The sequence below is a fragment of the Bison bison genome, unplaced genomic scaffold, assembly GCF_000754665.1.
Source record: "Bison bison bison isolate TAMUID 2011002044 unplaced genomic scaffold, Bison_UMD1.0 scf7180017864089, whole genome shotgun sequence".
NCBI lineage: Eukaryota > Metazoa > Chordata > Mammalia > Artiodactyla > Bovidae > Bison > Bison bison.
This window is the reverse complement of record NW_011494661.1, coordinates 1,865,656-1,892,114: the sequence shown is the minus strand read 5'-3', so window position 1 is coordinate 1,892,114 and position 26,459 is coordinate 1,865,656. Positions and strand designations below refer to the sequence as shown.

General features: G+C 38.9%; 2 protein-coding genes across 6 annotated transcripts in view; both read right to left on the bottom strand.

The window, feature by feature from the left end:
• CPED1 (cadherin-like and PC-esterase domain containing 1) overlaps positions 1-13,817 on the bottom strand; it is a 330,082-nt gene extending 316,265 nt beyond the window's left edge. For 3 of the 5 annotated variants that reach the window (XM_010838063.1, XM_010838065.1, XM_010838066.1), the window contains exon 1: positions 12,613-13,817. In XM_010838063.1, coding sequence (XP_010836365.1) covers positions 12,613-12,861 — 249 coding nt within the window. In that variant the 5' untranslated portion in view covers positions 12,862-13,817. The remainder of the gene's footprint in view (positions 1-12,612) is intronic. The other 2 variants (XM_010838064.1, XM_010838067.1) reach the window with 2 other exon arrangements.
• An 8,965-nt stretch (positions 13,818-22,782) lies between these two features.
• The window catches only part of ING3 (inhibitor of growth family, member 3), a 28,641-nt gene continuing 24,964 nt past the window's right edge, over positions 22,783-26,459 (bottom strand). The window contains exon 12 of the mRNA XM_010838061.1: positions 22,783-25,567. Coding sequence (XP_010836363.1) covers positions 25,451-25,567 — 117 coding nt within the window. The 3' untranslated portion in view covers positions 22,783-25,450. The remainder of the gene's footprint in view (positions 25,568-26,459) is intronic.

Below are 26,459 nucleotides of genomic sequence, written 5' to 3'. Positions count from 1 at the left end.
ACTGGAAAAACCGTAGCCTTGACTAGATGGACCTTTGTTGGCAAAGTAATGTCTCTGCTTTTGAATATGCTATCTAGGTTGGTCATAACTTTCCTTCCAAGCAGCAAATGTCTTTTAATTTCATAGCTGCAGTCACCATCTGCAGTGATTTTGGAGCCCCCAAAAATAAAATCTGACACTGTTTCCATGTTTCCCCATCTATTTCCCATGAATTGATGGGACCGGATGCCATGATCTTAAGTTTCTGAATGTTGAGTTTTAAGCCAGCTTTTTCACTCTCCACTTTCACTTTCATCAAGAGGCTTTTTAGTTCCTCTTCACTTTCTGCCATAAGGGTGGTGTCATCTGCATATCTGAGGTTATTAATATTTCTCAAAATCTTAGGACTCTCCAAATTACACACTCATTCTAGAATGTTTAAGTAGTTCACGGCCAACTTTTTTGCTTTAAAAATCAAAAACTGGCAAGAAATGACAATATCCAGTAATACCACAACATAAGCACTATCTCTAGAGGAAAGAATAAGACATCATCTAATATTGTTATCAAATTTTCAACACCCTAAACTCTATAATCCTTTCCGTGAGGGATGAATTGTGCTATAGAAGAGCGTTTGGCTTTTTTTTCCCCCCTGTGACTAGCTAAAAAAGTAACCTCCTTTGCTAGAAGTCCAGTTTATTCTTAAAGGGTCCAGCAGACGGTTTCATAGGTCAGGCCTGAAGAAGAAAGCATCTCTTTAAACAGGACAGATTACTTTGGTTTTCTCAGAAAAGCAAGAGGGAAGGACGTCTTATAAGTGGAGAAGAACCTGGATGAACCCAGGGGAGATCAGTGTTTAAGAATCCAGTTGAAAGTACAAAAGAAGAATTTAAGCACTGCTGGCCACCACAGGAAGTTCTATACTGGACACAACAACATTAATTATACAAGTTCCCATTCATCTACTCATTCCACGTGTTATATGCCAGGCATTGTGTAAACTCAATCCCTGCCCTGATCCAACTGCCAGTCATTTATTGGAAGGTTTTGTGTAAATGCTGGACTTCACGGGGAACGGCTGCATTATTACAAGCACTTGGTTCCTTTGTTCCGGGTTTTGCTAAGAATTGTGCTTAAGATCATGTGCTCATCACTGGATGATAAGACATCCTCCCATTTATGTCACAGAAAAGGGTTTCCTTTTAAAAGTGTTATTTTATAGTAAATGCAGGAGACAATTCTAGCTTCTTGAGGTTTATATTTCCGACAGGATATATATATATATATACCCAACAGGATATATAGACAAATACATTGACTCTGCTCTACAGCAAACAAGTGTGTTTAAAGCAGACATAGTATTATGTTAACCACTGTTTCTTTAAAAGAAATCAGCTGACCTCCTTTTCCCTGTATCTATGCTTCCTTGAAAAAGAAAATTAACTGTTTCAAATCTATCTGCTCTTAAAATAGCTTATGCAGCATTAAAATACATGAGAAACAGGTTTAGCGTATGTGTAGGAAGTACCAGATATGTTATTACTTGTCGTTATTTACACAGAAAAAAATAGTTAATAATAAAGGGAAGAGTGAGGAAAAAAGCCCATTTGAAATCTCCTCTGTCCTCTGGGTGTGGCCAGCAGGGAAGGTTTACTGCTTAATATGAAAGTCAACTTTCTGGCTGATACTTTGCAAAGGTCAGGCAAGTCCTACAGTGCTATAAAAAAGTTAATTTCCTGTTCCATTTTGCCTGAAGCATCTGTGCAGTTTGGCTAAATTAATGCTAGATTTTCCACCAGGGAAGAACCAGACTTAGGGCTGAAACTATTGGAATACCGGTATACTTCCTATTGCTTGTTAAAGAAACAGTGAAACTCAATTGTGCTTAGTTACTCAATCCAACTGTTTGCAACCCCATGGACTATAGCCCACCAGGCTCCTCTATCCATGGGGATTCTCCAGGCAAGAATACTGGAGTGGGTTGCCATGACTTTCTCCAAGGGATCTTCCATGTATCCAATCCAGGTCTCCGGCATTGCAGGCAGATTCTTTACTGTCTGAGTCGCCAGTTATGACAACACAATTCTAGACTTCTAGTGGCATTCTGAAACATAACTGTATAACCTGACATTTGTAGAGCACACAATACGTATAACTTTTTAATGAAAAAAAGGACTATTTCTGGTATTCACAGTTATGTTGCATATACGTGCATTCTTTTCCCTCAAGACACGCCAAATGCAATGAAAATATTTTCATGACGTTATACTTTGGGATATGTTAAATTAATTGAACAAAGAGACCATGAGACGGAGGTGACTCTAATGCTGCGGCGGTCTATATGAGCAGATCAAAGTGGAGGTTTTGAAACTGACACTTAAGGACAACCAGTCACAAGCAGCAAAGAAGGTTTTAAGCTACAGCCAATCTACAACGTCCTTGCTCTGCTTCTACATTTTCTCTGTAGTAGTTTCTCCCTGGATTCTTGCCCTCCAAGTGCTCCTAACCACTTCCGGTTTGGCACTGCCCAGATGGAATCAAGTTTTGCTCAGACTCTAAATTTTTCAGTATGCTTCAGTTTGCATGCATGCCTGCTTAATCACTTCAGTCGTGTCTGACTCTTTGCGACATCATGGGCTGTGTAGCCTGCTAGGCTCCTCTGTCCATGGGATTCTCCAGGCAAGAATACTGGAGTGGGTTGCCATGCCTGCCCCCAGGGCATCTTCCTGACCCAGGGATCGAACTGGAGTCTCCATCTCCTGCACTGCAGGCAGATTCTTTACCACTGAGCCATTGCGGAAGCCCCATCCTTCAGTTTATCGTTTAACAAATATGATAATGTCTATTCCCCTGCCTTTTATAATCTCAGTGTTTTCCAAAGCATTCTGCCTAATTTGATCAGGTAACATCTGTGTAACAGGCATTTCCATCTGCAAGCCTCAGTCCTGGAAAATGAAACCTCCAAAAGTCAGTTATCTAAGGTCACTTAACTTTTCAGCATAGGTACTGGGTCCCTGGGCTTCGCTGGTGGCTCAGTGGTCAAGAATCTGCCTGTCAATGCAGGAAACTCTGCTTTAAACTCTGGGTCGGGATGATCCCCTGTAGGAATAAATGGCAACCCACTTGAGTATTCTTGCCTGGGAAATCCCATGGACAGAGGCACCTGGTGGGCTACAGTCCGGGGTCACAGAGTCATAAGTCAGCCACTGAGGACGCTCGCGCTGGGTTCCCATCTCCGTGTGTCCTCTTTCTCCTGGAGACGGTGTGGGGAGACGAGCGGGTACAGCACGATTTGCCTCAGATACACAGACCTTTAACAGTTGTTCAGGAGGTTTCCAGAAATCTGCACTACCAGCCCCAAACCATCTACTTTTTCTTATGTCAAAACAAACAAGAAACACCAGGATCCTGGAGCAATATTACTATTCAAATAAATTCTCCTTTCTTCCCCTAGATTGTCATCAGGCTTTTTTCCCTGCCTGAATCTCCCAGCCTGAAGTGCTGTTCTTCCCCAGATCCTTGTCTTAGTCATAGTCATAATACACTTGGGCAGCAGATAAGAGTTTCTTTTTGTCAAGATGAGGTGTGAAGTATGTTCTAAGAAATTGGTTATAAAAAGAATTAAAATGTCAAAATTTATAAATAATTTACACTTTGTAAACCAGGGGACATGAGTTGCATTCCCACTGTTTGCAAGCACACACTTTCTTGAGTGGGAGAAGAAGGCAGTATTGTGCAGAACCCTGGAAAACCAGTGGAATGTGTCTGCATTTGACTGCACTGAGAGGGTCAAAAGAGAAAAGTGACAGACAGTTAGCATACAACATGCTGCTTTAAACATTTGCCTAAGCAGATATAACGGAGAAAGAACATAGGGTGAGGATCAAAAATATGTACTATATAGGAAACAAATAAATTTAAAGTGCTTATTTTTGAGGTCAGAGCTTAAACACAGCTTCTTATGGGGGCAGGAAGAACACCAATGTTTAACAAATGCCAACTCTGATTAGCCACCACGCTTGCTGTTTTCAAACACGTATTCAGTTTTCACTAGTAAGGTTTAGTTAGCCTCATTTTCCCAATGACAACATTGAGAGTTTAAAATCTAGGTAAAATGTGTCTGTGTGTGATTGCTAGTAAATGACACAGCTGGAATTTGAACCAATGTGGAGGAAAGCCCATGCTCGTTCCACAACATCCTGATGCTCTAATAGACTGCTTATTCAACATAGTAAACAGGTATGGGGTTAGGAGCCTTGCTGAGGACAGTCAGGCCTGTTCTCCCCAGGAATATTCAGAGTCTCCAAGTCTCCCCCTTAGAGAGTTCTTCTGACTGGGCGGCAGTATAAACAGACTGGTGGGGGTTCCTATTCAGAGTCCTTAAGTAAGGATTAGCAAAATCAAATGGAGTCTTATTTCAGAGCACACTGATAGGGCCCATTCTGTACCCTCAAGTCTATGTGCTCTTTTAATTATTACTTTGGTTCATCTCTTAAGTACCCATAGCCTCTGTTAGTGAATTTAATTGAAAGTTCAACATTTTTTTTCATTAATATCCTTATCTATAACAAAATCTCAATACATCTTTTATCATTATGTTCCTTTTTTAACCGTGTGTCAGATAACCAGGATATTTTGTTTTGCTTGTTGAACCCATCTCTCTAAAGTACAAAAGTTGACAGAGGACTTTTACCTTGCAGATTGCCAACTTTGGTATAGTTTTTGTTACAGAACATAATTTCTATTTTAGAACATGAGCTCATTCTTTTGGTGAGAATGGCTCCCTAGAAAAAATAACCAAAGGAAATCAAAGGGAAAAATAAAACCAAAACATTCCTTTCACCCCAAAGGCCACAGACTCAAAGTTGATCATATGAAGCACTTTTTATAATGTCACAGTGTATCACAGAGGTTTCCATTTCAGAGAGTTTAAGCTTATGTGAGTTTCCAATTCCATTGGAACAAGAAAGGGAATTGCTTACAGGGAGAAAGAGGCAGAGGCTATTGCTGCTATTGTGAAAAAACAAGAGAGAATGACACCTATAAACTGATTGATTCCTTGATTCAAATGAAATTTAACAAACTTGCTTAAATATAAGCTTCATCAAGACTTCAATAAAGTTTGTCTAACATAAGCAAAATTCACAATTGCATAAAATCCTCTCAGTATGAACAATTTTTAAAATTTCATTGTAAAAATTTGACATAGCTCTAATCAACTATCTCAGAGAAATCCACAAACATTAAATGCTCATCACTAGCCCAACCAATTCTAGGAAAATCACATATCTATTAGTATGCTGACAACATCTCCTGAGAGCCTCCAATACATAGACCTCTCTATTTAGATGCCATCAGCACGATTTTAGAATATTTACATCTAAATCCATTTAAAATATAAAAACATGTAAAAGAAAAAGCTCAATTTTGGAAAAAATCAATCTGTTAAAAAATGGAAATTGCTTGAGACAAAGAGGTGAAATGATGGTGACAGAGAAGTGAAGAGGGTTGGGTATAGTTAGCAAGCATACAGGTTGCTAACACTTCTTTTTTTAACTTACGATAGATACTTTTTATGCTTTTGAACCGTGGTCTTGGAGAAGACTCTTGAGGGTCCCTTGGACTGCAAGGAGATCAAACCAGTCAATCCTAAAGGAAATCAGTCCTGAATATTTATTGGAAGGACTGATGCTGAAGCTGAAACGCCAATCCTTTGGTGACCTGATGTGAAGAACTGACTCATTGGAAAGACCCTGATGCTGGGAAAGATAGAAGGCAGGAGGAGAAGGTGACAACAGAGGATGAGATGGTTGGATATGGCATCACCAACGTGATGGACATGAGTTTGAGCAAGCTCTGGGAGTTGGTAATGGACAGAGAAGTCTGGCATACTGCAGCCGTGGGATCGCAAAAAGTCAGACCGACTGAGATACTCGAGGATATTTATTTACAGGAGAAGAATCCCAAAGAGATAAATGAGCTGAAAAGAACAAGAGAGACAGGTGATAACTGATGAAGAAATTCAATTAGCAAAATGGCAAGACCATTACACCAGGCGAAAGTGCAAGAAATGTACAGAAAGGACTTCAAGAGATACTGGTACAGGAAAAAGATGGAGTGAAGGACCCGAGAGTTCAGCAAAGGAAAAAAGAAAGAGGAGGAGTTCCTCTCATTTCCTGGCCTCTGCTTTAATGAGGACTGTCTCTGACCCTCCAACTCATGATTCATTTATTTATTCATTCATTGACTACATATTTATTCAGTGCGCATTACATGTCAGATACTGTTTTGGCACCCAGGATGTAGCAATAAACCAGTCAAATAAAGCCCTTGCTCTTAAGGAACTTATATTCTATGGAGGGAGACAGACAGTAAACAAATACATATTTATTCAGGGTCAAAATCTTAACTGCTTTCCCCTACTCTACACCGAATTCATCTCTCCACATCCTCAGCTCTAACATGTGGTTAATGCTAGCCTCATAAACTTAAAAAAAAAAAAAAAATTCAGCTCAAACTGCAGACCTTGCTTAGAGATAAGCAGGCTTGACTCTGAGTGACATAACAGCCTCCCTAGGTTTCCTCTTGATTCTGAAGGCTCATTCTACTGTGAAAAGGCAATAACTGAGAGGCTGGAGAACAGGGAGAGAAACTCAGCAAGGCTTTTCTCTCAGACTCTCCTTACTCATGTTCATTACAGCAATAACTCTGCTCACCTACTTTGGGAAGGCCAAATGTTAGGGTCTATAGAAACTACTGCTGCTGCTGCTGCTGCTGCTAAGTCACATCAGTCGTGTCCGACTCCGTGCAACCCCATAGATGGCAGCCCAGCAGGCTCCTCCCTGGGATTCTCCAGGCAAGAATACTGGAGTGGGTTGCCATTTCCTTCTCCAATGCATGAAAGTGAAAAGTGAAAGTGAAGTCGCTCAGTCATGTCCAACTCTTAGCGACCCCATGGACTGTAGCCTACTAGGCTCCTCCATCCATGGAATTCTCCAGGCAAGAGTACTGGAGTCGGGTGCCATTGCCTTCTCCGATAGAAACTACAGAGATGGGTAAATCCTTAAGAAGATTCAATAATAATTATTCTGATAGTTAACACTAACCGAGTACTTCCTACTTGCCAGATACCTCAAGCGCTTCACATGTTTTCTCTCATTTAAGCCTCATGTTAGCCTTGTAAGATGGGTGATAATATATACATTTTCAGGGTAGGAAACAAAATACTGAAGAGATCAAGAAATGTTCCCAAGGGAGCAAAGTAATCAGTGCTCCTGATTCAACTTGAGAGCTCATGGGCTGAACCCATTCTGCCTCCCCCATTTTATCAGTTTCCCAGGACTGCCTGTTCAAAGTACTACACGCTGAGTGGCTTAAAGCAAAAGAACATTCAGTTCAGTCGCTCAGTTGAGTCTGACTCTTTGCGACCCCAAGAATTGAAGCACGCCAGGCCTCCCTGTCCATCACCATCTCCTGGAGTTCACTCAAACTCACGTCCATCGAGTCGGTGATGCCATCCAGCCAGTATTGTCTCACAATTCTGGAGGCTAGAAATCAGAAACCTAGGTGTTAGCAGCACCATGCCCCACCCCCTTGAAACATGCAGAGGAATCCTTTCTGGCCTCTTCCAAGCATCTGGTGGTTTGTTGGCAATCTTTGGGATGCCTTGGCTTGCGATTGCATCACTGTCATCTCTGAGTCAGCGTCCCAATTGGTCTGCCTGCCTTCAGTTCAGTCCCCTCCAGTCCATTCTGCAGTGTGCATTCTGGAGTAGTCTGTTTAAACCTAAGTCTAATCATACCACATTTTGCTTTTCATTCTTTCGGGGTTCCCTGTTACCTTCAGGAGAGAATCTAGATTCCGTATCATACCCTCATTTCCAACATCTAGACATCTAGACCCTGCTGAACTCTCTACCTCATCAATTTGCCTTCTTGCTCTGCTTCCCTTAACACATTACACACACACGCACACACACACACAGAGGCTAATTTCTTCTTTGCGCATGCAGTGTTTTCTTTTCTTTCTCTACCCTTTATAGTTCCCTCTCATCTTTCAAAATATAGTCTTAAAGTTATGGGTTTCCTGACATTCTATTTATTTACTTGTCTATCTCACAGTGCCTTATATTGGGTTGGCTAAAAGTTCATTTGGGTTTTTCCATTACATCTTATGGGAAGACCCAAATGAACTTATTGATCAACTCAATAATTCTGTATCACCAGTACCTGGCACAGTGTCTGGCACAAATAAACTGCCCAACAAATATTTACTAAATGAATAATAAAATAAATGAATGAATAAGTGAATGAATGAATGAAAGGGATGAGAAGGAAACAAGCTAAAGAAAGGTTTATTTTTCCCCACCCTCAGTGGGAGAGGAGAGTTCTTAGTGAAATAGTTATAAACATCTCATTTAAAGAAAGTGATGTCATTTCCCAAGAGTGGGTACATATTTAGAAATTCTGTGTAGATTTCAAAAAGCAAAATTAGCACAAATATTGGATCAGACACTAGATCACTCTGCCTCACGTACTCTTCCAGTGGCCATTTCGCATGCCACTGTTGTGATCATAAAGCTGTGGGACACTTCACCCCCGTGGCCATCACAGACCTAGAAACTCCTATGCACAGTACAGATTGAAAGGGAAGGGACCACTCCAATTTTTCCCTGGTGGCACTGCAGTCACTGAAGCCCTGACCACCCCCCCCAACCCATGGCCGTCCAGAGAGTCAAGGCAACACTACTTAGAAGTAGCATGGGACCAATTCTAACAAAATAAAAGACAGAAGAAAGAAAACTGGAGAGACAGATAAATTGCTTGTCCTTCCTGCCCTTTTCCCCTGGTGCCTGTTCTGGGATGTAATAGTTTAAAATGGCCTGTCTGGAAATCTCCAAATAATTCACCCACTTGTATTTGCTCTCCTTCTTCCTTTATTTCCCCTTCTCTCATGTCCCTGGGATTGTACCAACCTATAAAATGTTAGCATCTAAGTGTTTGCCATGGGCTCTGTTTCTGGGCTATACAAGAAATTTTTAGAAATTTTCAGATGTTAGATATATCACGTATTATGAGGAACACAAGCAGATTAAACAAAAAAGTATTTACAGTGAAAACATTCATTTACATTGGTTTATGGTGGGACACTGGGACAGTAGTTGTAGGGAACAGTCGCTACAGAAAGAATAAAGAAGAAATGGAGAATGAAGAATCAAGCGACAGAGAAGTAGTCAGTCTCCTTGTGTAGAATCAACAAGAGATAATCAGAAACACATGGCTATGGTGAGTACAAATATATTCCCCAAACAGCTAAGTTTCCATTAAAGGAGCAGATACCAAGGAGATTTTCTTCCATTGTGTCTGTTTATAACTTAATGTGGTCCCTATGTTATGAGATATTGAAGTATTAGATTCCAGGAAAATGAAGAAATCCATTGAGTGACCTATTTCAGTGAAGATAACTGAAACTGTCTTCAGTTTGTACATTACACTGAAATAATTTTAAGAAACAGCACAAGCAATGAATGTTGAGAGAAAACCCAGAAGAAATGACACAAATACATCTGCTTAGCAAGGCTCTTTGGAAGCTCAAATGGAAAAAAAGAATTAAAATTTGGCCAGAAGAGCATTTCCTCACTATGGAAAGTTGGCATATTCTATATACCATGATCTCAATCTGTACCGAAAACGGTTTTAGACATTGAACCAGATCCCAGTTAGAAAGGTGTAAAGAGCACAGTCACTCACCTTTAAATATTTGCTACTGCAGACCCTTCTATTACTTGGCAGATAAAGCACAAAAGTTTCTCTCTGAGAAACAACTACAACCAAATCGACTGGGAAATACTTATTGCTTATTCATGAAAGTATGAAAACTATGATTCGAGAAGTACTCTGTGAGTATACTTTGGTTTTAGACTGTTTATGCCTGCAGACACTACAGCATTCATTGAAACACTTTTTACAAATGTTCTCAAGTGGATTCTTTCAGATTTTTTTTTTTTTCCTTTTTCAGATTTATAAACTAGACCCAACTTACACTTCCGGAAGGGGCAGTTTAAATGCACTTTAAAGTTTAAATGTTCTGCTTCTTAAGCATTTCTTATTTCCTAGTATTTCTTTCAGTCTGAATATCTGAAGGGGATTGTAGTTTCTCCCACATAGACAACCACACATACATGTACACACAATTCTTTGCATAAAATGCTTGGGTTTGGCAGACATCTTATGCCTCCAAATACTTTCTGGAATCTGTGAACCTTAGGTCAAAGCCAGATGTTTTAGGTGACTTTAATAATCACCTAAAGATGGACGGAGTCAAGTAAGAGAAAGCCCTAGTAATTGAATATTTTGGTTTGACAATAAAATAACAAACCCCAAAATTTATAGCTAGAAACAATGCTTCTTCTAAATAATGCCTCAAAAGCTATATTTTAGGTCTTGTGGGAAAATCTAGGTAGCTAGCGTTTCATCAGTTATCTTTTTAATGAGCTTCTTAAGTAGCTGTTTTTGAGACGGATTTATGTATAGACTCCAAAGACATTTCTTTCTTCATTTTAGCCATCTGATAGAATATTTAATCTTCAAAAAGGGATTATTATGTGATTCTTTTCTGGGACATATATTGCAAGGAGAACTCATTTATATTTAACTAACCTCCACATGACACTTTCTGGCTCTAAACCAATGGTTGGCCCAAGTAAAGTCGAAAATAGAGGTACACAGCGAATGTTTGGAAATTCAGTTTTCATATCGATTGAGCTTCTGAACTGTAACTGTGATTTCAGAATCTTGCTTATAGTTAAAATATTTAAGACTGTGGAAAAAAAAGCATCGTGTGTTAAGCATTTTTAGTGAAGAACATTCTAGAGTGAATGTTTTACACCAGCAGCCAATAAGTTTCAGATGGTTTATAAGTGGCAGAAGGTCCAAAGCTAAAATGGAATTTTCTGTGACAGCCTACAAATAACAGTTAACATATGCCTAAGTTACAGGCAACAGCAGGAGTCCATTGTAAAGTCAAGTAGTGAGAAATAAAGGCTGCAAATTAATGAGTAAAAACCTTTTTATCCAAATTCTTAGCAAAAAATTTAAGCACTTAAAGAGCAAAACCATCTCAAATATTTTTAAAGAAATTACACTCATTGGAAACAAACAAGAAGTGACTTTCAAAGTCAAAGTTTATACCCATCATGAATTTGATGTGTTAAAAACACAAATAAGGGTTATGTTAATGATGATATAAATGAATAAAAAACACAAATTCTTCAATTATTTTAGAGAATTTAATATTTGATTCACACTTGCCTTTGAAGTTTCATCTAGATGTGTTCCTAGTTTTATTATTTGCTTTTTTGGTCATATTTCTTGACACTGCTGATAAAGTCACTCAAACGTTTTCAAATTTTCTTTGTCAAATCTGATATTATCTTGCATTTCATTTAGTTCTTTCAGCTGTGGTTTCACAAACTGTTATTAGAGCTTTGAATTTACTTTTATTTAGAGAATCAGCACTGCAATAGGGACTAGATGAATGTACCATGTCATAATGCTTGCCTAAACTGCCTTGAGTGTCATCATACCTACATTACCAACCTTAAAGGATTATACGTCTGAAATGAAATATGTGAAATGTTTTTTTTTTTTTAATTTTTTGTCAACAACATTTTCTCTTTTTAATTTTCAAAATTCTTTTTAGTGTGAAAGTTTTTTGGTGTTAGCAATGATGGTAGCAATAAGTTGATATTTGACAAGAAATTCTGCTCCAAACAATAACCATGATCATAGAATCTACCTAGCTCTACACATGTAAGCTATTGCTTACAGATTCCTAAATTATCTTACTACACTACCTGCTGTAGTATAGAAATCAGTGATTTTGTTATCATGAATATTTGTGCCTGTTTTCTGTTTTACGCTGGTTTGTTTTCATTTTACTAACAGGCACAAACAGAGTGGTATAGTAAAAGAAAAACTCTGTGTACTTCCTTGTGCCTTGTATTTTATCCACACTTAACAAAGTAAGATTAGTAAAGTTAATTAGGATAGTATAAATATAAAATAATCTGTATTTTCCTAATTTTATAAGCAATAAAATGCACTGTGTCAATTCTTTTGAAGAAACCTATTACACTATTATATTGCTATAGAAATGTGCTCAGCAATGATAAATAGACATAACCAATTAGAAAATGTAATTTTGGAGTAACTTGGAGTCTAGAATGGTCCGGCCATTCATACAGACTACCTTGAGAAAAGAGACAGTCAATCTTTGCCAAGTTTTATGAATCTTTGATTTATGTTCCCAAACTGTAAATCTTCAGATCTCTTAGAACCCCAATTTTTAAAAAGAATTCACATCACCCCCATCCCCTCCAAATGGTCTATTTCATTTAGCCGAAATGAAGTGAAATTCTGAGAGATAAGATAATGACCAGGACTCTCCGGAAGTAAAAAAAGAAGCTGAAGCTAGCATGTGTTTCACTGTCAGAAGGTCACTCTCTGGGCTGTGTATACTCTGGATCCTTTTCAGACCTCATGGAGGTTAATTTTAGTCTTACAGAAGGAACAGAGAGAAGCAGACTGCTATCTTTGCTGAAAATGTCAAGGCTAAGCTTATGTCCAGCCTTACCTTTCCAATTTCCTGTGCAAAGTCAGAGAGAAGGAAGCACTGCTTGTCCAGGAAGAATTCTTTGGTGCATCTGCTTGCTTGGGTTTTGGTGGGTGTGTTTGGGGCAGCCCCGGGGCCAGCAGCTGCAAGCTTCTTTGTCCCCCAGAGTGTCAGAGTCTGGTAGAAGAGACAGATTGCCACCACCAAGCCCACCAAGAAGGGCCGGGAGCAAAATCGCCGACGACAGAGGAACATTAGACGACAGATCATGACCAGTTTAGCTTCACTTGGCCCCTGTCCACGTTGCCGGAAAAGTCATAGCAGCTATTTTTTGTCAGCATGAAAAAGACCAAACTGTCTTCTTTTTCCACAACTTTAAATCACATCAAGATAGCGCCATCTCCACTTAAAAAAACTTTCCGAAGCATCCTGCCAAAGAATCATAGATCCCAAACGCCTGAGGCGGTTAGTAAGAGCCCTTCCATGGAGGACAGTAAAAAGTGGCCGGCCTGGCTTAAAAAAAAAAAAAAAAAAGACATCAAAATAATAATAGTTGTAACTAATAACCTGAGCGTACCCCAGGCTGCCAAACTGTTGCTTCTGGTAATGTCTTACTTTTCACAACATCCTTAAACTCACAGTAAAAGCTTCACAGGAAAAGAGAAACAACACCAAAGTAAATCTGGAGGCTAAAAACAGCCCCAGAGAACGCAATAGGTTTAAACCAAAGTGCCTGTTGCACAGCTGGAGGCAAGCCAGCTCGCCTTAACAGTTCCTCATTTTTCCTCCGGTTTTAAAGCAGTGCCGCTTTCAGTCTTTCATGTTTCTTAACTGTTTCTTTCCCTTCATTCCGTTTTAAATTGCCACTTTCCTCTAAGCCTTCGAGGCTTTTGACAGAAAAAGGGAATACACGGTCTGAATGGACATGGTTATCATCCTCAGGGTTTGGCTTGTATTTGTTTCTTTCCGTTTCAAGTTCAAAGTTCTCTGTACTTACTCAGTTTTCATCCTTTTAGTCAGGAAAAAAAAAAAAAAGTTTCCACGATCCCCTAATGGATGGCTGACCAAAACCACTCGGAAGGAAACACCCAGTCGTATGATTCCAATTCATCTCCCACCCACGGACACACGCGCGCGCAGACACACAGACCCGCACGGGCGCGCTGGCCGCGCTCGAGGCTAGGATCCCGGAGCCGGAGGAGCGGGGAGTCCGGCCCGCGGGGAGCCAGCCCCCGGCCGGCGAGAAGCGGGGCTAAGGCCCGGGCTCCCGGGTCCCGGGCGGGGGTGGGAGGTTGGGGGGGGCGGCCGGAGCGCTCTATGAGCCCCGCATCTGAGACGCCTGGCTTCCCCAGACTGGAAGCAACATTGCTCATTTCCCCCTGAAATGTGGCTAATCACCCAGAGCTGCAGAATTTTAAATATATATTTGATGTCTGTCCCCTTATGTAATTTATTTTCCCTAATCCAGCACTGGAAAAACAAGTAGGCTTTCATCAACTGATGACAAAGGTCGAGGGGAAGTGTAAACAGACTCGGTGCGTGAGTTGAGAGGATCTTCACTTGAGGGAACTGCGGTCACTGCTATGGGGATAAGAGGGTCACGGGTACTGTCTGGACCTCAGCACGTGAAAGTCTGTTTTATGCACTGATTCCACTGGAAATTATCTATGATCTTTTTTTCTGCTCTGAACCCAACTCCTATCACATCATTACTCCTCTCCTGGGCTAAACTGAATCTTTAATTGCCTGACACTGGGTTCCCCTAAGGACTGGATTGTAGCTGACATTGGTAACTTTTGCTCAGCAGAAAGGGGTACACAGCGGGCTTTGTCTAGAAGTCAACTCAGTCTAATGCTATAAAGAGTGCCACAAGGAACCTTTAGCAGGGCAAGTCTGCAGACTCCATCCACTTGTGCAGAGTCAGCTGAGGACATGCCACGGAGAAAGCAAACTGGCTAGTGCCTGTTGCTCACCTCTCTGGATACCCAGGACTGGCTTAGGCTCATAGCAGACAATTCTTCCATGGCTCCTCTAAATAGGCTTTTGTGACCTGTTTCTGACCCAAACTTGGTCCTGTGAGCTGAGCTTCTCCTGTAAGGCCACACCCCTTAAGTGATCCTATCCCTTTAGGCACGCTCCTGTCACTTATATTTTGTGAGACGGAGCGCCCCCTACGGGTGCCTCGCTATTATAGATTCAGAGACTGGGGCGTCTCCTCTTCTAGCTTAAGAGACCACCAATACTTGAACACGTTAAAGCTTCAGAGAATAAGCATTCACACTAAAGCTAGATTTACCTCAAACCCTTGCATATATCCCCTCCAGTGTGTTTAATATTGCTTGATTTATAGATTCAGAGTCCTCAATCCCATGACAAATGAAGGCACAGAGGAAAATGAAGGGGCAGTCGACTTTTAGAAGCCAAGAGAGTATGAAGAGGAAACAGCTAAACAGCAGTATTGGAAGATATAGTTTTGGTACATACAATGTAATTTGACAGACAGTAGGAGTTATGAGATCTCTAAATTGGAATTGTCCCTGTGTTGATGTGATCCAAGCTGACACCAAGTTCTTCAGTAGATGAAAAGGAATGGACATGTATTTCTATCAAGGCAAAAAGTCTGAAGACTGAGTATGAGAAACCTGAAGTGTTATTTTGCTGCTGTTGCTGCTGCTAAGTCGCTTCAGTCGTGTCCGACTCTGTGCGACCCCATAGACCGCAGCCCACCAGGCTCCCCTGTCCCTGGGATTCTCCAGGCAAGAACACTGTTATTTTGGGGCATCATTAAATTGTTGAGTACAGGCTATGAGAGAAAGCACAAACCAGATGCTAAAATCATATTGTCTTTGAGCTGGGAGAAGTGAAAGACAACAGCATAGTTAATTTTACAGCTAAACTTCAAATAACAGGAATCAAAAAGAAGATGGCAAATTCGTGTTTTAGAAATGATACCAGCAGATTGAAAAACCCAATTTTCCATTTTAACCACTGAGTCTGAGGGAGTGAGAGAAGACAGTAAATAAAACAGTATCTGCAGAAGTGAGAAAAGAGATAGTTAAGAGTGGGATGGTAGGAAGAAGAGGTGGAAAAAACGACACACATAGACTAGGGAGTCCATTGACAACATTCGAGGTAGCCCCAATCTGGGTAGAATCATGGCACTGCCTCTTATCACTGGTTTTAAACAAGTGTTTTGTGAAATGAAGATAATATTAGTGCTTCCTTTGAAGTGTTGTTGGAGTGACTAGATGACAGAATGTATAAGAGTTCTGTACACATGTGTTGGAAGAATGCATGCTGTTATGTCTTTGATCCTGGGGCTGAGCTCAGGATCTGTCTTGGTGGCAGATACATGAACAGATAATTATCAAATAATGGGCCTCTTGGATAAGCCTCCAAAGCAAACATGAGCACTTGGTTTTAGTCATCTTTCCTTTATTCTGTGAAGTGGGGTTGGGTGGTCGATGCTGGTTTGGGAAAATGAGAGCAAGTATGAGATGGGAGTGAGTAGAAGGTGGAGGCTACAGGTGGGAGGTATTGATGCCCTAGTTGTGATGGAAGGTGAAGTAGCATGTGTTAGAGTTTGGAAGCATCAGAACAGGGAACAGTGAAGACAGAGAGTAAATTGGTTCAGTGAGAGCAGTAGAAGCAGAAACTGTATATGAACCTGTGGATTCTGGCAGTGTTTCAGAGTGAATGTTTTTGTGCATACAATTTCATAAAGTACCTCTTCTCCTAAATCATTTCAGTATTCAAGGGCCTGTATTTAAGCAGCATTAACCTGGGCCAATAGAGTGGCAGGTCTTTTAGAATTCTATAAATTCAAGGTTGGACCAGCAGTCTTCCTCTTTAAAATTCTCCAACACAAAAGATACTCTTCTATCAAACATATGTTTCATTTTGATTTGGGTATGAAATGGAGGTAAATGGGGAGATTGAATTTAATAGCTGTTGTTTGAAAAAGTTACTTTAAAAATTGCTTTATTTTGTAAACTAGAGGAATAAAGCTATCTCTAATAGAGAAGTTTCCAGTATCTGATCAGGAACTTTGGGAAAGTCATTTCTCTCTTTGAGTGTCAGCTTAGTCATAAAATATGGACTTCAGTGATTGCCAAGCTCAAAGGTCACCTAAGGCTCCAAGGTTGTGCTCATAGGGATATATTTTTGACATGGATTTCCTCTCTGTTGTATCCTGATAAGAAGAGGAAATCTTCAGATTCTGGGCCCTCTTGGTTTCCTGCAAGGCTTTCTCGTTCAAGAAGGCTCCTGACTATTATGATGTAAAATCCAGGTATACATACTAGTGGTGATGCTGTGAGTTAAGTTCTGGGGTTTCTGTCAGCCACGCCTGGGTACTCACTTTCCAGTACCTCCTCCCTAGAGGATTTGTCTGACCTCTTCCTAGCTCCTACCACCTCTCTTCTAATACTGACTATGGAACTTGCCCCATAAGCTCCAAATGTAACAGGATGCTTTTAAATCATGAACTACATATTTAATCTTTACTATGTAAAAACATCATTCCAGGTGATGTGGAAAACACAAAACATTTGACAAATACCATAAATGACTAAAATATAATAAACACAAAGGCAAATTGGTCAGGATAGGGTAACTTCTATAAAAAGTAACCATGAAATCTCAGTGGCTTGACATAACAGGAGCTCATTTTGCACTTATATCATTTTCCAGTGTCAGTTTCTATTAAGACATTTTGTACCAAAGGTCCTTCCACCCAGTGACTTTCCATATTCTAGAATCTTGGATACCCACTGAGATCCTCTGAATCATACTAGCAGATGAAAAATGATAAAGGCATGGAGAATTATGTGACAGGTCTTTTGGGACCAAGCTTCAAATTGGCATATATACTTTGGCCCACATTCTGTTGCTCTGAGCCCGCTCATATGGACCCATCTAACTGAATCTGAGGTGGAATATGAGGAAAAGGAAAAGAGGCTGGTGCACATATGACAATCCCAGCCACAACTAAGGTGGAGATAAGTCAAGTGCCATGAAGAATCATAATCAGGAGTTCACCTCTTTTTTTTAATTACTTTTTACCGAAGGATAATTGCTTTATAGGAGCTCGCCTCTTTTGAGAGGTGATAAGGAAAGCTTCAGGAAAGTGCCAGTTTCTCAACTTGACCTTGGAAAGTCACAAATATTTCAACTGCTGAAGGTTTTAGGTTTTAGTGGGAGACCACTAAGGATAAAGGGTTTCCCAGGTGGCATTTAGGAGACATAAGAGACATGGGTTCGATCCCTGGGTTGGGGAGATCCCATGGAGGAGGGCATGGCAGCCCACTCCAGGATTCTTGTCTGGAGACTCCCATGGACAGAGGAGCCCGGTGGGCTAAAGCCCATAGCATTGCCAAGAGTCAGACAAGACTGAAGCGACAAAACATGCATGCACACACTAAGGATAAAACTGGAGAGTTTGGTTCTGATCAAGGATGGCTATAATTTCTAAGTTAAAGGGTTTATTTAGCCATCTGTAGACAGGAATCCAGAAAGTTCCTTCCCCCAATTTTTTTTAATGAAGATATTATGGTAACTGTCAGACTAGGAAGCCCATTATTTATGATTATCTGAATATACTGTTATATTACCACTATCTTTAGTTGTAAACTCACAAAGCAAAATATTTTTTTTTTTTTTAGGAAGGATAAGGACAATAACAGGCTTTCCTAGTGGCTCAGATAGTTAAGAACCTGCCTGCAATGCGGGGGACCTGGGTTCAATCCCTGGGTTAGGAAGATCCCCTGGAGGAGGGCATAGCAGCCCACTCCAGCGTTCTTGCCTGGAGAATCACTATAGAGTAGGTTGGTGGGCTATAGTCCATGGGGACAATAACGTGGGTCAAGTTTATGGGGTTACTCTCAGAGGTGCAAAATGCAAGACTGAACAGAAAAGTCCATGTGCAATGTCATATTCTTGCCTTAGTGCCCTCACTATCCTTGTGCAGGAAAATGCTGCACTGGTTTAAGGTCTGTGCAGAGACACCTGATCATGTGTTATCTCCCAGAGCCACATAAACACAGAGCACTAATTTACATCAGGTTTAGGATCATGCGTCCTTTCACCTGTCTTTAGAACTTTCCATCTACCGCTCATGATAATGAAAAACCGAAAGTTCAGTCTGCAATTAGGCTGAGGTCTGGTTCTTGATATGCTGGAGGACTATGAACAGAAATCCTAAAACAGACTTACAATTTTTCTGCAATTTCTAATGCAGTCAACATTAAAAATTTTTTTGTTGTACCGAGGCTAAGTAGTGTCCAGCTCTTTGCAATCCCATGGACTGCAGCACTCCAGGATCCTCTGTCCTTCACTATCTCCCCACTTGCTCAAACTCATGTCCATTGAGTTGACGATGCCATCCAACCTTGTGCCATGTCACTCCTTTCTCCTCCTGCCCTCAGTCTTTCCCAGCATCAAGCCTTTTCCTTTTAACTCAGTTCCATTGACTCTCTCCTAATGATTATATGAAGTCACTTTTTCGTACAAATCTATGGATTTCAGCTTAAGACCACTGAAACTTTATGGGACTTTTTGTGCATTAAAAAAAAAAAAAAAATTCTTCCTTTGTAGTGGTTAAAACCACTACAGGCTAAAACCACTCTAGGCCGCTGAATGGTGAGCTCAGGGTTTGCAGATATCCGGGAATTGCATTAGGGTAGAAGAGGCTTCCCTCAGGCACAGCATTTGTTCAATTTACACATGGAAATAAAATACTAGAGTGAAAATCTTCATTTTCCTTCTATCTTTTCCTTGATTCATGTTTGTTTGAACAGACACATTCTATAGTCTCTAAATTCCTAGATGAACAAAACAGTCCAGATAGACTTCACCCTCCAGAGTAAGGGCTTATCATTTTAAATTGTCCACCGGACCAGTGTTTCTGAGCATATAAATCTCCTGGATATTCCATATGACCACACTTGCAGGTGCCCTTTTGAAATGGGATGTTCCATGGGATGTACTCTCTCCAGCTCTCCGTAGTTATTGACCCATCACTCTATTTTTCACAAGTTTCTGTCACCATAGGCATTTTGAATATGCTTGCACCAGTATCCAAGATGACTTTTTTTTAATCATATTCTGTTCTGCCTTCTTACTAGTATACTTATATCTCTTTACAGTAGAAACTGCTGACTGAAACTATTTAACTCACTTTCCTATTATTGTAGCATCTATCAGCATCTTTTTGTGAATAATTAAAAAATTCCCATTTCATAAGGTTTATACATCATAAATTCACATATTTTTCCATAACATTGCCATTTTCCCACAAGAAATATTTCACATCTTGGTAACATATAACCCAGTGGGGGTAATTTTGTCCCCCAAGGGGCATTTGGCATTGTCTAGAGACTTTTCTGGTGGTCACAACTTGTGGACCCAGGGGAGATGCTACTGACATCTCCTATGCAGATGCCAGGAATGCACTGAACATCCCACAATGCGCGTGACAGCACGCCACAACAAACAATCATCTGGTTAAAAATGTCAGTAGCGCTACGATTGGGAGACTAAAACTTACCAAAGGAAGGCTTTGTTACACAACTTTTCCATGTGGCTGCCAAAAATGGTCTGTTACCTCATTTAGAATAGTCCCTGTGGCAATCACACAATTAGCTCCATTGGGATTTTAACCATTTCTTGAATGTGTAATTATACTGCTCCTCCAAACAAATGTAATTTGGGCACATCATTTCCTTGCAGCCTTCGACGTTTGCTTTTAAGATTCACATCCTCTACATAGGTAGAATGGTAAATATTTAAAGCAAAGAATTGTATCTCTCCAGTGTTTTACTCTCCTTTGGATATAAACTTACATTTTGGCATACAGCCAGAATTCCCAAGCTTTTATCAATTAATACATAAAACATGAACAAATATCATACAATCAAATTACGTTAATTAAAAATTTCATTCCTCTTTTCTGCTGATTTACAGCATAATATTCCTTGGAAATCATGATAAATTATCTCAAGATAACTACATAACTAGCTTGTTTTCTTTTTTAAAATGTAACCACAGTTCAATCATCCATTTTTGTTTTCAGAAAATGAAAAGTATTAAAAATTTTCCAGCGCTGTTTGTTCCCTGAAAGACTGATGTGTGTAATGGGGGATGGGAGGGGATAGGTTTGGTCTTATTACTCCAGTGAAGGCTGGCATTCATTTAGCCAATCTAAGTGACTAAGAAGGAAATGTTCTTTGACAGAGTATGGTTCTTTGGTTACATGTATACCACACAAAGTCAAAAGATTACATCTATATTTAAATCATATTTTCTCTTACATATAAGCCTATTTTTTGTTTTATTTTCAACACATAAGGGGATTCTTTTTCAAACACTTACAAATGACAACCATTGGAAAAGTGAAAAAATCTTTTGGTACACTTGGAAACCCATGAAAAAATTATCTTTAGAATCAATGCCTCCAACTATTCAAGAAAATAATTATTTGTCATATTAAAGATAAATATACAAATTCATCAAGGATACAAATAAAAAATCGATAAGTTCTAGTGGAACATACTAGGGAGGTCACATTAAAAGCTTCTATTAGGCTAGTTATAAGATAGGCAAAACCATTCTAATGAACTGACTCCTATTTATATTCAGGGTTATTTAGAAATATTTCCGCCTGGTCCCTTGTATTCCATTTGACCTAGATAGCTTTTTAAAGTTACCTAGTACCAATTATAATTGTTCTTATTTTAATATGTTAGCATGGAAGGTCCCTATAGTAGAGTAGGTTTAACGGTGCAAAAATAATTAAAATACGGTTATTGTTTTTTCCTACAAGCAATATTAAACTTATGAATGCTTTTAAAATAGTTCATCATTAAAGACTAGCAAGTATACACCTTCCTGTGAAAAATTACTCTTAGTCATTAACAGGCCAGTAGAAGTGAGGGATGAGAATAAGCTACACACACACTATACACATTCCTCAAGCTCACTTCTCACATTGGCTTCTGAATTTATAATGAGCCGCAGAAAAATGACTATATATACATATTCTGTTTTTTTTTTTTTGGTCGCACCAGGTGGAATGATGGCTTTTAGTTTCCCCACCAGGGATGGAACCCAGGCCCTCTATATTGGGAGCCCGGAGTCTTAACCACTGGATCACCTTGAAATCTTGTAATGTTCTCTTTACAGTCTCCTTTGCCAGGAGTGACAAAAGTAAAAGGCTCTGAAAAATTTATTAATTATTAAATTTATTTCAAATACACATTTTAATGTCTAGACTTCTAATAATATGTTACTAAAGTTATTTATTAAGTTAAAATACTGACTTATAAGGTATACATGACTGACTACTTTAAAATGGAAATGGCCAGAAGAGGTTATCTCTCTTTTATCAAACTTCAATTAAACATAAAACAATTCTGAAGTCATTTCATCTTTAATTCACTTTAAATTTTTTCTGTTGTAGCTAAATCAAAACATGAAATATTAAGATCCTGGGTCAGAAATTACAATCTGTTTTAATAATTTATATTTTACCATCTAAATAGGGAAATCTAAAAATCTTGATGATTTGATGAATTGATGAACAATTCTGATTTGTAGATTCAAAAATTGGGAGAAAAGATTCACCTTAAATTTAGAATTTTACAGCCATTTGCAAGACTTAGTCTTAATTTTGTCATCTCTAGCTTATAATCTCAGTAAGAAAAGTGCCATGATTTAAACTTAAATAATCAGAAAGTATTCAACTGACAATATGTAACTGCTATCACTACTCCCACTGACAAACAACTGTATGGCACAGTGAACAGACTCTCATGAATTCATGGCTCATGAACAGACTTTCACTCAGCTTCTAGGTTCCTCCTCTGTCAGCACATTTCCCTATACCACATCTACTCATTTCAGACGACTTTTAAATTCCCAGAATGTCCATGACTCTAAAACCATTTCACCTGCCTGGAAAACCATCTGTTTTTAGGCATCATTTATTTAAATAATAGCTCTTAAGTTAAATTTCTCACAGTTCCTAGAACAATGAGTACATCCATTGATAGCACTTACTAAAATACAACAATTACTCATTAACATGTCCATCCCTTCCCACTTCTTCCGCCCACCCCTCACACACACAAATACCTTCATCTGTGTAATCTCAACATCTAAATGCTTAACGTTTGATTATAAAAATGAACATTTTTGAGGATATTCTTTTTTCTCTTAAAACCCTCCTGTTGAAAGACTTTTTTTTTTTAATGTGAAAGCTGAAGACAAACACTGCAATGTCTACACATTCAAAGAGAATCTTACCCCTTATGGTATATTAGACATTTGTTTTTCTAAGTCTAAAATAATTCATTATGTCAAGAAGACTATTGCTGAGGTCTAAGGACAAAGGGCACTAACATTGTACAAAACAAAGACGGTTAAAAATCTAAAATATGTGGAATTTGCTTTGAAGGATAAAAGACTAAAAAAAATGAACTGCCCTAAAAAAGAATGATTGTACGTTTATCAAACACTCAGCTTCGTTTAGGCATTTCATTAAGCCATTTATTGCTTCAAATGTGTCACCATGAACATTTTAATATACACTCCACAGCAGTAAGGCCTCAATTTTCACCACCTATAAACTGTGAACCCACATTCGGATTTTTCTTATGCCACCAACTGTTACACGAGTTTTGTACAACAAAGATTTTGAATGTGTATAATACCAAAAATGCTCATATACCCCTTGATGTAAATGTCACAAAGAATTATTAATAGTTGGCCACATTTTTTTTTTGATGAGGTAGTTCCATGTTTGGCCCATTATATAGATCTCAGATATTAACAGGTTCCACCCATTACTAAATAATTGCACAAAATTTTTGTTTACGTCTTTATACACGCTTCAAAATATTCAACGTTTGAGCTTAAAATTTGTCAAAATGTTTTTCTGAGTGATTTGGTTAAATAGTGGAATTCACACACTGAAAGGGACTAGCTATAGCAGCTGGAAACAGGGATGTTCCTGACTCTGACAAGAACTTTCTCTTAAAATAAGGCTGTACATAAGGCTTTTTCCTTGAACCAACTCCTATAAAACAGTGAGTTTAGAAAAGTCATTATGTATAAGATTAAACAATACCATTGAGCATCCCCAGGCAACATGCTAATAAGCTAATTGAATACTACATTATATATTATTTCTTTAGGGTTTATAAAATCTCCAAGAAAATACTGAGTATCATGAAATCATGAGTACCCACAAATGAACCTAACTTAGTTTTATGGGCTGTCCAGTTATAAAATTAGACTGCAGCAGCTCAGAACTGTGGAATCTCGAAGCTGGAAGAGACCTTGAAAATCCCCTATCTAATCCATACCCTTTTGGGTAGCATTGCATAGATTTTACAGTTTTCTATATAAGTTCTAAGAGGCTCATAAGTGGTTTTGATTAAAACATAAATCTGATGGGCCCAGTACATTTCAATATAAAAGAAATATGACATAATAAGTATTTCTAAAGTTTTAAGGATTTTTCTACCGACCAGACTCAATATTATACCTTAAATAAAACTTCCACTATGCAAAATTTCTAGTTTAAATAGCACCTGTAGAATAAAACTTTCAGGATTGCTTACAGACATCCTGAAGCTGGCATCACCCTGGTTTAATAAGGGCCAGAGTGACTAAAGAAGTGAATTAACTGGCATACCAACATGTGGTAAAAGCAAAAAGAGAAGTGAATTTTAAGCTCCAATCCAAGGGGTCTCTCTATTTCAGTTTGGCCACAGTGCCTCAAGTCAAAACAACTATAATGATTATTTCCGTTCGTCTGCTGTAATTAGACTTCTTTCATGTCCCTTAGACTGAAGGAAAAGCCAGGGGGATCTTCTAGAAAAATACATTTGCATTTCACATTTACATAAAAATGTCTTTTCCTTATTTTTGTATCACAAATTCCAAGCATTATTAAAGACATAACAGATTACGCAGCATTCTGTGTCCTGGGCCTCTGTCCTTTTGAGATTATGAAAATTGGAAGTTAGTTGGAATTAAGAAATTTTCATTATTAAGTGTGTAAAGTATAAATACAAGTAATTTTTTAAAAACTTTATTTTAACACCTAATACAATTCCAATTTTAAGGATTACTTGCACAAAAAAATAAACACATTTGGTATAAAAATGTTATCACTTTAACACCCTTTCCCCTCAGCCCTCCCACCCCACCCTCATGAACTGCACTCTGTCTGGATGCAGAAACATATAAAGACTAATGGCCCAGATTCGTTTTTACCTACAGGAGTTTCTGTTTATGTACCCAGGTACTCTAGAGGACATCAGCCCACTTTATCACATGAACCATTTGCTTCAGCCCGCTGAATTTAGTTTCACAAAGAAACAAAGCTTATTATAAAGGCATTTAAAAAACCATTATCTTTTTAGAAGCACTTTTTTTTTTGCAACCATTTATATACAGTGTTACATAACAGCTCTGGAGTACAGTACATGCAGCAGAACATACCTGTTGAATATAAAATACTTTTCTTAAAATCTTCATCGTTGGAATTCTTTGAAGTCTACATTATAGAATGCCCATTACTTGGAGAAAATGGTTGAGGAGTACAAATGTCTGCATACGTTGGCCACTGAAATAATCCAAGGCTAACTGGAGTAATATTTGGAGCACACCAGGAGTGCATAAATAATTTACTTACATTATTAAAATACAACCCATAAAATTTAAGTTCAAGATCTTATAGGATTGTCTATGTAAATCCTTTAAGTGGTTGCCTGCAAATGCACTGCTTCTTCTTTTTTTAAAGTCCTATATAAAATGTTGAAGCTTTTTTCTTCCACAAACGAAATGGCCTCCCTTATTTGTGCCGACTGCCTCTCCTCTTCATGGCAGCGGTGCACTGTGGACAGTACCATTTTCCTTTGGGGGCTTCTGTCAATCCAACACATCCATAATGGAACCATTCTATGGGGCACTAGAATGCAAAAACGCCAAGTAGTTTTTAGTAAAAGATCAGGAAGTATGTTAAAACATGCCCGCCCAGCAGATTAAATATTCATAATTAGATTGATGGAGACAGAACTTAGACATCTAGGAGATGGCTTTATAGATCATTTAGTCCAACTGGTAGGGTTCAGAGATGAGGAAATGGAGACACAAAAAGTTATATGCATCTTTGTTAACTCTGAGCTTCATGTAATCTACTCCCATAATCTTAAAATAATGAACACAAATCATTAATTTTTGTTAAGCTGGAGAGTATGTGGATACCAACTCACAAGGACAAGAAGTAAGATGGGTCTCTCACATAGCAGGTAAATGTATTTTAAAGATTTTGTTTAATATTCAGCCTTATTTATTTCCATGGAAAAGATGTGCAAAAAAGCAAAATGGCTGTCTGGGGAGGCCTTACAAATAGCTGTGAAAAGAAGAGAAGTGAAAAGCAAGGGAGCAAAGGAAAGATATAAACATCTGAATGCAGAGTTCCAAAGAATAGCAAGGAGAGATAAGAAAGCCTTCTTCAGCGATCAATGCAAAGAAATAGAGGAAAACAACAAATTGGAAAGACTAGGGATCTCTTCAAGAAAATCAGAGACACCAAAGGAACATTTCATGCAAAGATGGGCTCGATAAAGGACAGAAATGGTATGGACCTAACAGAAGCAGAAGATATTAAGAAGAGATGGCAAGAATACACAGAAGAACTCTACAAAAAAGATCTTCATGACCCAGATAATCATGATGTTGTGATCACTGACCTAGAGCCAGACATCCTGGAATGTGAAGTCAAGTGGGCCTTAGAAAGCATCACTATGAACAAAGCTAGTGGAGGTGAAAGAATTCCAGTTGAGCTATTCCAAATCCTG